At 50.7% G+C, this 11,944-nt stretch overlaps 1 protein-coding gene across 1 annotated transcript in view; it reads right to left on the reverse strand.

Annotated features, from left to right (window-relative positions):
* The window catches only part of PBX3 (PBX homeobox 3), a 26,583-nt gene that overhangs the window by 4,649 nt on the left and 9,990 nt on the right, over window positions 1-11,944 (reverse strand). The window contains 5 exon segments of the mRNA XM_017745388.1: window positions 302-391; window positions 1,237-1,349; window positions 2,538-2,703; window positions 9,057-9,192; window positions 10,979-11,169. Of these exon segments, the coding sequence (XP_017600877.1) occupies window positions 302-391; window positions 1,237-1,349; window positions 2,538-2,703; window positions 9,057-9,192; window positions 10,979-11,169 (696 nt within the window).

Here is an 11,944-nt window from a genome sequence, read left to right on the forward strand (position 1 = left end):
ACAGCCCAGCAGAGCCCCGGGGCTGTCTGTTGAGCCGCAGGAGCCTCTCGGAGGCTGCCTTTTAACTCATAAGGCTGAAACAAATAAAAATTTGAACCATTTATAGTCACAGATCTGGAATTTCTCTCTTCTAACACTAACAAGCCTTACAGCTGCACCAAGGGCTGTTCTGTGGTTCATCCCTAAAGATGTGATATTAAACAACACTTTTGCAAAGAGCAATTAATACAGGTATTAATGACTGCATTTACCTGCCACTGCACTTATGGCTTTCCAAACCACTGTTCCCCTGGGTACTCACATTTAAATTATGTGGACTGTACAGTGAATTTCCTCCCAAGCCATCATTGTATCCTCCCGTCTGATTGATAACATGACGCAGGGTATCCACCTTAAAGCGAGGGGAGACAGGATTCATCATTCCAAATCTATTAAAACATCATCACTTACAATAGGCAACATTTTGAATTATGTGAGCCAAAAGGGTTTAGCATCTTCTATGAAAGGCAAATTTATCAATCAAGACTGACTGGCAGAATTTCAACCAATCCGTGCCCATTAGAGCCCATACATCTCTGCTTCTCACACCACCAAACACAACTTCCTCCCAGCACCGTGGCCCGCAGCTCCTTCCCAAGTGTCTGCAGCAAAGTGCTGGGAATATCACCCGCCTGTGTGTGCTGGCATGTATGGAGGAGATGATGGTGTGTACACAGCACATAAACCATGGATCAGCCCTCCTGAGAGGACTGAACAGTGACTGACAGTGAGGTGTGTTGAAATAGCTCAGTCAGATGCGTTCTGATATTTAAGGAAATAAATAAATAGATGAATGAATTAATAAATAAAAGTTTGTCCAATAAATGAAAGACAGATGGGAGAGTTGTTTTTTTGTTTTTTAAAAGGGCAAGGGGAGGAAGGAAGAAAGGAAAAAAAAGAAAGAAAATTTCACTGGATTTACAGTGTCCATGGAAGTCAGATGCACCCAATCCCATTCCATGAGCTCAAGCCAGAGCCGAATGCATTCACAAAGCTTAAAATTTCAATCAGAAAAAAATCATTCTTTCCTTTATATTTGTGAAATTCAATGCCGGGGTAAGAATAAGCCACATCCAGAAATATGTAGCCTCCACTCTGCAGTGAGGCCCAGACCAGTTAATAGAGCCAGAGTAAGGTGGAATTTTTAGCCCAAACCCTACCCTGCCAGAAAGGCCCTGCTGGGGGCATTTCTCCTACCTGTGACTGCACATTGGCTCCGACTTGGGACCCCTGGTAAGAATCCCCATTCAGACTCTGCATGTTCATGAACATGTCCCCAGAATTTGGGAGGTTAAAAGAACCAGAAGAACCTGGAAAGGAAAGAGTTAGGTAGCTGAATAACAGAGAGCTGCAAAAACATAACCCTGAGACCTGAGGGCAGGGGAAGGAGAAGCAGCAGGAGAGGAGAGGACAGGCAGGGCTCAGTGGAGGGGAAGTTGCTGCCCTGGCATGGGGCAAGCGTGGCCACCACATCCTGGCTCTTGCCCCCACACCAGAGCGCTGTGCTGGGCAAGACTGGAAGCTCCCTGTGACCCAGGGCAGCTCTTCCCTCTGGAAGAGCAGCCTGTACAACAGTAGGTTTCCAGATCAGAGCTGTCCCCCTGTGGATCACTCCATCATGAGGTGCCATCACCAAACACTCATTTTGAGCCTGTGCTTCGTGTCTCCTTCCAAAAGGAAATTGTTGGCAGTTCCCAATTATGTGGTTTATTACTGTCAAAGAAGGAACTTTTTTCTTACTTCCCTTTTGTTAGTCTTCTTTTCCCCATGGTTCTCTATCCTCCTTAGAAGTTGTCCACAACTAAGTCACGGCAAAACTTGACTGCAAATAGTGTTTGTGCTTGTGGCAACCTTTGCCCCTGGAGCCCAAAAGAGCAACGCCCCCCTCATACACTCCCTGACTACTGCAGTGCTCAGACTTGCAAGATGTCATCAACACACCAGTGAGACCTGTAGCAGAACATGTCACAGAGTAACTCCAAATAAAAGTTCCATCCTTAGATTTCTATTTATAACATCAACTCCATTTCAAGCCATCCAGAGTTTAAACTCAACTAGAGCATGCTAAAAAATTCCTCTATTTTGTTATCTTGACAATAAATTTAACAGTTCTACAAAACCAGACTTGGACCTCTGCCCCATTTTACATTCTTTTCAGTGAATGAAAAAAAGCTTAAAGTAACTACAGAAACAAAGAATGTGCCAGAAGCCTGAGCCAGGCAGCCGTCACTACTGCGGGAATTACACGGGCCCCACTCTGCTCTCCCGTACAGCTGTGGGAGCTTCGCTGTGGAGCTGCTGGGACCACCCACGGCAGTGCTCGGCCCTCGTGGTCCAACCTGGAGGTCCTTGGGGCTCAGGACTACTCCCTGTGCCATGGCTAGGGCTGCTAAGGAGCTGCATCCTCCTCATCCCGACCGAGCTCGCTAGGGCACCATCGGGGCCCTCCGTGACACACAGCCCTTCAGGATGCTCGAACGCACCAGCCGGGTACGTACCAGAATTTGGTGTGGTGGGGGAGTTGGTCTGGTTGTTCTGGACGGCCGCGGCCACGGCGTGCGCTGCAGTCACAGCCGTCTTTGCCGCATAGAGATTGGCTTCCTCCTGGAACTTCCCGATGTTCTTCTTGTACCTGATTCTCTTATTGCCAAACCAGTTGGACACCTGCAGTGGAGAGAGGTGGGAAGGGTGAGGGACACAAAGTGCTTGGCTGGGCAAAGGAGGAACCCTTTGAGATGTCATTCTGAGATGCCAGAAACACAATCCGTACCTGCTCCGGATAACTGAGCACTAACCCGGATCAGTTAAACATCACTATGGAGCTGATCAAGACCTGGCTCTGCTGCTCTCTTGGCAAACTGAGGCACAAGTGACTGATGACCACACGTATCCTGGAGCTTGCTGTACTACTGAGCACAGCATTGTCCCCTACCACCATGGGCCATTTGTCAACAAAACTGGTGCAAGACCCCGAAAGCTGCTCAGGGGGGACCAAGGTCCGGTTGACTGAGGGCAAGCGGGCAGTGAGAGCAATTGTTCTTTATTTTTGGGCTGGAACAACCTTGGCAGCCTACTCACAGAATCGTGTTTGGTTGGCTGAAAATGAAAGGAATCATATAAATCAATAATGGTTGAAAAGTCACTTTGTCATCTCCCTTTGAAGATGCTGTACTGAAGCCAAGGTGGCTCCCAGGGCACTGGCTATTAACCCACACAGGGGTCACGCCTGGAGCTGCTCAGGGAAGTTTGTATGATCTTGCTTAGGGGCTTTGTTTAAGTTCAGCTGCTGTAACAGAGCTCCTAAATAACAAACCCAGTTTGGAACATGGACAATGGCCAACACGGCAGAGACAAAAAACCAACTGCAACAACCCAGCAGGGTAAAGGGGAAGGGACCAGTGGCAGTCCAGTGGTTATCAGGCAGCCACAGGGCATGGCGGGGGCTGGGGTCCTGTCACAGCACCCAGTTCAGGACCCTTCTGAGGCAGGAGTCAAATCCTGCTGTATTTGATGCAGCACATCTTTTGTTTAACCACAATTAATGGAAAACCTCTGGCCTTTACCAGTAATATGGAAGGCACCTTATACATCCTGCTCCCCTGATAATACTCCACCATATTCTATATATTGCACTTAATATCACCTTGTCAGTCAGAGAAGCAATAATACATTAATGAAACCCAGCAAATAATTATTGTGTACAATCAGATTATGCTTTATTAACAGTATCATAATTGAGGAATCTCTGCACATCAACCGTATTGTCCACGGATGTGCACGAGACCCCTCTGTTTATGCACACCCCTGGACCAATCAAACAACAGCCATCACTAATAAAGGTTTATTTAATTCTCACAGTAAAATTTTAATATCACCAGCAGCCTGGGGAAGCCTCAACGAGTGGATTTGCTTGACATCAGATCGTTTCCATTCTGCTAGTCCCAATACTTCTTAATCTTTAATATCAAGGCAATTAAAATTAATGGCCACTCATCCAGAGCCACTGTGGGCAGTGTTTCCTTGACATCAATTGTTTGATGGGATTACCTAGAGGTTAAACTAACAAGCAAGGTTTAATTGGAAGCAATGAGAGGAGCAGCGCTCGTACGTTATGTTTAACCCGCACACCACATCTAAATGAATACCCAGAAATGTTAAACTCTTCCTGAGACTGCAGCGCGCGCCCTGCGCGGCAGCGGGGCTGCCCGAGGAGCCGCAGTCACTGCCCCGTCCCTCTGCCCAAGGACTCTTTGTGCTCCCATGGCTCACCAGTGCAGGGCAGAGCGTGCCCCAGTCCAGGGAATGTGGGGCCACCCAGGGACACGCGGGGGCTGCGGCCGCAGCTGGGTGAGCATGGCCCACACGGGCAGCTGAACCTGGCCAGGACAGGGCCAGGGCACTGCTCCAGCAGGCTGTGCCAGGCAGGATTTAGGATCCCTGCCCACCTGGAGCACACCTCACCCAGCTTGTGCTGCTGGCACTGCCACCTTCCCAGGGAAGACAGGGGAGCAGGTGCTGGGCTTCCCCATCAGCACCGGGACCCAGCTCCTCGCCCAGCCCCACGCTCGCCCTAAATATGGAAGTTGTCTCCATCGCAAGCTGCCTCACAACACATTTTTCATTAAAACAAACTATCTCTTCACATTAAAAAAACAATGAACATATTTCTCCTCCTGATCATTGAAGGCCAATTAATTAATTGGGCTTAATTGTATATTACATTTCAAACAATACTGTTGCACTTATTTATCATGTTAATTGCAATGTTAAATAAAAAGACAATAAATTATTACTGAAATCATCAAGATGCCTAATGTGGGATTTGGGATGGGGCAGGCCTGCCTCATGTCTCCAGAGTGGGTGATTTCCTGGGATAAATCAGTGCTCATTCAGCAAAGACGCAGCTGACGCAAGAGCATTGCTGCTGAATTAGGGAGCTACAGATCCATGGACCATGGAAATCTTTCCATTGTGTTTCCATGTTTGTAGCACGCAGTCTATGTTCCACACCTAAAATATGGTACAAACCAGAAGATGTTAAAAATCAATGTTGCACAATTACAGTCTATGATCTAAACCCAAGAATTTTACCTCCAGAACTATTTCATTATGCTGCAGCTTTTTCCCTTGCTTCCCACATGAAGTCCAGGGGTAAGAGCCCCTCCATCCACAGTTTTCCTTGTCCGCCTGCTCACAGAAACACTCAGAAGCAGCTGGGGCCGGAGGGCTGCTGAAAACCAGCTCCTGCATGCTTTCTTTAAAACAATGTTAAATATATTCCCTTGTCAACCACATCCTTCTTTTGTTTGAAGCAGTGAAAGATGTTATTGCTGTACTCCACTGCCCCGCTCTCAGCACTGGCTGTGCCCTCTCTCCAGCCCGTGTGATGGACTGATGGTCGTTTGTGACACCCTGAAAGAGGCTCATCTGCAAAAGTATAAAACGTCAGCCTTGCAGCCATGGTAGGGGAGAACAGACAATACAGTTTATCTCCCTCCAACGTGTGCTGATGGGGTAGCTCTAAATTACAGCTGACAATGTTCTCTGCTAAGGACATTTTTTTCCCCAGAATTACCTTTTCCGCACTCTTAAAAATGAAATTGTGTGAGGTGTTCATCTTAATAAATAGTTTGTCTTTATGCTTTTCTTGAAAAACCTTCTCTACATATTATTTTAAACACCGGTATCAAAACTGAAACCATTGATCTCCCACCTGCAATAAAACGATTCTGGGAGACAATTTTCTTTGCAGCTCAGTAAAGTGCCATGGCAGCAGGATTTCCAGTCAGCGGCTTAATCTGGGGGGAGGATGACCCAAAACACTCACTAATTAAGTGTTTGAGGGAGAAAATGTTCTGCCATGAATCTGCCCCCAGCATGTACGAGGCACTGACAGTACAAGAGAGAAACACTTGGGATCATCGTTAGGAGAGGCTACAGAGGAGCCTGGCTCAGCCGGGGAAAGGACAAAGCCTCTTCATCAAAGACAAGCCAACAGCTCCAGAGTTTGGAAAGCCATCCCTTAATGTTATTTATTCCTTCTTCCAGCTCTTTGTCCCTCCAGGGTGTTTGCAGCACAGGAGGTAAATGGGGCATGGTGACAGACACGGTAAGGTCCAAGGGACACTTGGTCAAGGCTGAAAATACACACACTTAGAGATCTTCCATGAAAGCCCTGAGCGAGGTGCAGCTCAGTCACTTCCTCGGATGCCACTGCCTGTCTCCTGCGATGCTGCTCCTGCCAGGGTTTCGGTGACTGCTCAATTCACTCCGAGTTCTGGATTGCATCCTCTGAGTTCTGCTGCCAGTCACCAGAGCAGTGTGTGCGGGGCTGCTCCACAGTGCCTGCTCAGAGATCTTCTACTACATGGCCTCAAAATACATACCCTTTTCAGTACAAAGAAAGACAACTCCAGCCCAGTTTGACCTAGAAAATACCAACCTACCCTGCAGTACTGCCATGCAGCCTTTGGAAGTACCTTTGGAAATCAAAGATTAGAATATCCACGGTCTTCATGTTCTCTGGCTGTGACAGCAGATCCATCAGGAACTCAAGCAACCAGCTCATGCACTCCCTCTCTCTCATACATGCTCCTCTCCCATTACATGATACACGGCCCCATTTCCAGGCTTCACCATATCATCCCGAGGTTTTCCAAGTCATTTATAACTATTTGCCAGAGCAAAGCTCCAGCCAAGGCCAAGGGCCCAGCCCTGCATCCCTGGTGCCAGGCTGGGTGGGCAGCACTGCCCTTGTACCAGGCTGGCAATGTCACCCAGCAAGGCTGAGGCTGCTGGACGTGGTGCTATGGAGGACACAATGCAGCTACTCCCGTCACTCACTCAGACTTCCTAATGGATTCAAGGAACAACTAATTCATGTCTGTATCAAATATTAAAAAGACAAACCTATATTCCTGCCACAGGCTCTCTGCCACTGCTGGGTTGTTGGACCATCTGCCTGCCTTTTATTTCATTCTACAGCATATACATTAAATCTTATCTAACAACCAATTAAAAATGAAATCAGATCTATTAGCACTAGAAGCAATCAGTTATGGCTTCTCAAATGTTCCATCTCATTTCCTACAGTCACTTCAGCCTTATCTAGATCTGTCTTTTTATCTGTCCACACGGTGGGATCACTAACCGCCTCCCTGTCAGGCATGACTCACCACTGAGTGCAGAGGGAACAGCTCTTCAGCAGGTCTGGTGGGCTCTTTCCCATGTCATCTCTCCTAATTACACTAACCAAAACTGAAGAACTTTTGGGTTCTTTAAGTTGGTGTTGATGGCATGGCCTCCCCTAACTATATGGCACACTGCCTTGGATCACATGGAAGATTTCTGGACACCACTTACTGAAGGAATTGCCACAAACCATTTCATGCCAAGGACTGAAACCAGCAGGCAGATTAAAGCTGCAGACCACAGTGCCCTGGCACTTGTGTGCTCTCAGGCTGTGTGGCTGGTTCCAGGCATCCACAGCAGGGGTCCTGGGGGCCACGGGGGCCACCCCGGCAGCCACCACGGCTGCCCTGCACCCAGCGGGGCTGCAGCCGCTTGTGCGACGCTAAGAGCAAGGAAGGAGCAATGTGAGACGGAACATCTGTGTGCTGAATTTCCGTCAAAAACTTCCTGCCCATCACCACAGCTATTTGTAAATGGACTGGGAGAAACTGCCTCCATCCCCATGCCGTCCCTTCCCCTGGCGCCGAGCACAGGTGCTTCCCACCCCAGTCAGAGTGGGGTACGTGCTGCATGCCAAGGAACAGGCAAGGAGACAGCAAGGCCCACACACGTGTCCTCGGGCTGATACTGTGGGTACATCCAAAGTCAACCAATTCCAAATTTGGAGAACCTGGGCAGCCTTTCATTTGGAAGTCTTCAATAAAGTGCCTGAATTTTTCATGCATTCAATGGAGACCTATAAAGTAAATCTCAACTCAGGTCTTAATTATAAAGCTAAAGGTTGTGTTGCTAATAATGCCAATACTGCAGCCTGCAATCATTAATAGTTAACACATGCGCTGCAGGCACCGCTCCGCTGAAGGACCTGAAATATTGATAAGGGAGCTGAGGGAGCAGGGAGGAGCCGGCACACCGGCCCTCGCAACAGGAGCGGGGTGGCTGGAGAACGTGGGAACTGCCAGGGCACTTCCCTGCCACCCAAGTTCAAGTCCTTCCACAAGCTGTACAAGCCAGATTTGTGTGGGAATAGCTGGGGTTTCTAGCAAACATACAGGCCACATGGAATGCCAAGTGGTGTTTTGCTTTTCGAGCTGCCTGGTGAAGGAAAACTCGATGGTGTCATCAGCCTGAGCACTGCTGCGTGACACCAGTCTGAGCTGTACAGGTACTTTGGCCCACACAGAAAGCAGCTGCAGCCAACAACAGCACTGGGGAGATGCTGGGTTTCTTGCATTACTTTCACAGTAACAGCTGTTATATGTGGTAAAAGGAGCAAATCTTCCTAATGCAGTTTTGCCACAGAGAAGCCACTTGTATCACTTCAGCATAGCTAGAGGCTGAATTTATGATTGGCTCAGAAAAACAACTTTGAGCAATCAAAGAAATTTGGATCTATAAAGACAGATCCTAAATTTGTCAATAAACCCAGAATCCTGGCCAGCTGTAATGAATTCAGAGCAGAGCAGGGCTCAGCCAGGAGCCTCACTGTTGTACAGAGAGAAGGCTGATGTGAAGTGGGGTGCAGACCTTGCTGCCTTTTTATCTTCTCCTCTGTGCACAGCACCTTTGTACCCCAGCACAGGCCCAGCCACCATGGGCATGCTGCCTTTCCTGCAGAGCTCAGCCACGTCCCATCACCCTGCAAACCTCATCATGGTCAACACACAAATATGAAGGGGTGACAGAGGTGCTGTGGGCAGGCCCGGCTCCGTACCACTTGCCTCCACTGGAACCACTTCCCAGAGCCCGGAGGGAGACGGCAGCATTGCAAGGGGAACCCCGAGACTGACACACTGTGGGTGCAGGGGGTCCTCCCTGCTGCTTACCTGTGATACCGTGATGCTGCATTTCTTTGCCAGCTCCTCTTTGGCTTCTTCACTGGGGTAGGGGTTACTGAGGTGGGAGTAAAAATACTCGTTCAAGATTTCCGTGGCTTGTTTACTGAAGTTACGCCTTTTCCGCCTGAAATGAGAAAAGGAAAACACAACTGTTCCTCCAGATGCCAGCAGGTCCCTGGCAGGGTCAGATGAGGGGCAGCAGCCTACATTTCACAGCCTGTGCTGCAGCACAGAGCAACACAGCAGAGCTGCCCTGGCACCCTGATCCCTTTGGGCTCCCCTACACCATGGGAGGGAGCAGTAGGCAGCAGCACCACATCCTGCACCCAGCCCTGCATGGCTCCAGCCTCTGCCTCTGGCTTCACACCCCCACCTCCCCACAGGGTTCATCCCATGGGGCCACAGGCCACATACATGTGCTGTGGCAGAAAAGGTGAGGCAGGGGCTGAGCCAGAAGCAGCCTCCCTGTGACTCCTCCACACCCAGGCACACAGCCCAGCCCAAAGCTCCTGGCCACAGAGCCCCTCTGTGCCAGCAGCAGTCTGACAGACCTCCTTCCCCTCCTTCCCTTCAGCACAGGTCAGCTGGGGCCCCTGCACAGCTCCCCGGGATGAGCACGGTAGAACAGGATGGGGCAGCCGCACTGATGTGTCCTCACATGGCCCTCCCTGAGCTAATTGGCTTCCAACAGCAAGTGGATTTCAGGGCTTTGTGAGCGAGACCCATCTGTGCCCCCTCCTGCCATGGGCTGCACGGGGCCCAGGCTCTGGCCCCGCACGGGACAGGCCCCAAGGTGCGTCACCTGGCCGGAGCGCAGAGCCTTGCAGAGAGCACCCACACGCGCTCCGGCCAACAGGAGCCACCAGCCCTTGCCATGGTGGCAGCGCCTGCACAGCTGCAGTGCCAGCCCTCCGTGCCAACGGCTGCTCTCCTTCTGCGGAACATCCTCTGGAAGGCTCCCGTTAAACATTTCCTTGGAGCTGCTTCCCCCAGGGCTGTTGCAATCACTGCCGGCGCCCCAGGCCAGCCGGCAGCCGAGCGCAATCCCCAGCGCGCTCTTCCAGAGTATCACGGTGCTGCTAACTGCACTGTATCCTGGAGCAGCCAGGCTCCCTCCCTAGAGCTATGTTTATCTCATTACTATGCTTCCGCTCATTTTGCCTTATTTACCTTCCTCCTTTTTAAAGAAATCACTTTAAAATGTACATCTGCAGGCTCTACCTTTGCGTTCCTGGAGCTCTCCACAGACATCTCCTCCAACTGCCTGCAATTACCCTGATTTCCCACACCTGCCAGTGACCTCCTTGTTAATAACATTATTTTGGTCTTGTTTAGCTCCTCGCAGCTTTCAGGTGTGAAGCGTGAGCTGCTGGAGGAGGGAGGCTCCACATGGTGCCTGCTTCTCCTCCCTATTCCGCCCGGCTCCGCTCCTGCTCTGCCAGGCCCTGCCAGCTGCCAGGGCCCTGCTCTGCAGGCAGGAGCCCTATGAAGGGGCTGGGGATCACTATCCAACCTCATCAGGTTTCAAAACAAATCTGACTGTGCCTAAAGCCCCCTCCTAATCCCTGTCTGCCTGCCTCCCGGCAGCTTGCAGAGCAAGCAGCCCGCTCAGGCTGCTGTGGGCTCTGGGGACGGGCTCTGAGCTCCAACAGTGATGTAGGTGTCTGCAAACAAGCCCAGTCTTTGCACTAAAATATGTAGAAAAGTCCTTGCTGCTTCTGAAAGCCTACTGTGCAGGGGGTCCCTTTCACAACAGCTGTGGATGAAGGCTTTTGCTGGGACAGAGCAGCCTCTCCCACCCATCCTTGCTGACATGGGACACCACTCCCAACATGGCCAGGCTCTCCTGGGCTGCCCAGAAATTACTGCTTCCCCCCCAAAAGAGACAGGGGCACTTGCCTCGGCCTTACCTGGCATCAAGGAACCTTGATCTTAAAATCATTACTGCTTCACAAGTGCTTTGTTTGAGCTGCATCTGGATGGAGCTGAATTTTCGATGAATGATGCCCACCATCCTTTCAATCTCCTTGGGAGAAATGGGACGTGTCCGGCTCTGTTCTCTGAGGAGGTTCATTACATGTGTGGTAAATTCATTACATGCCTGTGGAGGAAGAAGAGGCTCAGACATGGGTTTGTGCCATCCCACAAGGACACGAGCTCTGACCTGGCTGTTGGAGGAAGGCAGCACTGGGGGCTGGGGGACCCTCACATGGCCCTGTCCCCTCCACACACGTGTGGCCACAGGATCCCATTCAGCCTGTCCAGGAGACCTGCAGCCATCCTGGGGCAGCCAGGGAAGCCGAGTGACCACGGCACTGCTCCCGCCATGCTCACCCCTTTCCCCAGCCAGACCCCAGTGGAGAGGAGCAGTCGGATCAGCCCCTGTACCAGCTGCAAGCAGGGGCAGGGTGTGTGTGGGGATCCACACATCTCACAGCCAGGTAGGCGATGCCTGGGCAGGGCAGCCCCGAGCCCTGTGCCTGGGTACCCCCCTGCAGCACCGAGGAACCTGAAAGCTTTCTGAGACACCATGTGTCCCCTCAGCGGGTGGTTCCAGTGTCACAGTGCCCCAGCCTGGCCGGTGCTGTGTGGCAGAGGTGCTGAGGGAAGGCACAGGGAGCCCTCAATTATCACTCTCAGACTGTGACATGTTGATACAAACTTCAGGCTACACCATCACCAGGAACCCCCTGGTCCGCATATCCAAGGAGCCATCACACTGCTGTCCTGCCTTCCCTTTGCAGGCTGGAACCTGCCAAAAACTCTGCTAGCTCCCCTCTTCCCTCTAAAGCCAGGCTGCAAAATATGTGCATAATATGTCTGACAACCACATTTTCAAGGATGCTCCAACATTTCAAAAGATTATGTGAGGGGAA

The sequence above is a fragment of the Corvus brachyrhynchos genome, unplaced genomic scaffold, assembly GCF_000691975.1.
Source record: "Corvus brachyrhynchos isolate BGI_N302 unplaced genomic scaffold, ASM69197v1 scaffold59, whole genome shotgun sequence".
Taxonomy (NCBI): Eukaryota; Metazoa; Chordata; class Aves; order Passeriformes; family Corvidae; genus Corvus; species Corvus brachyrhynchos.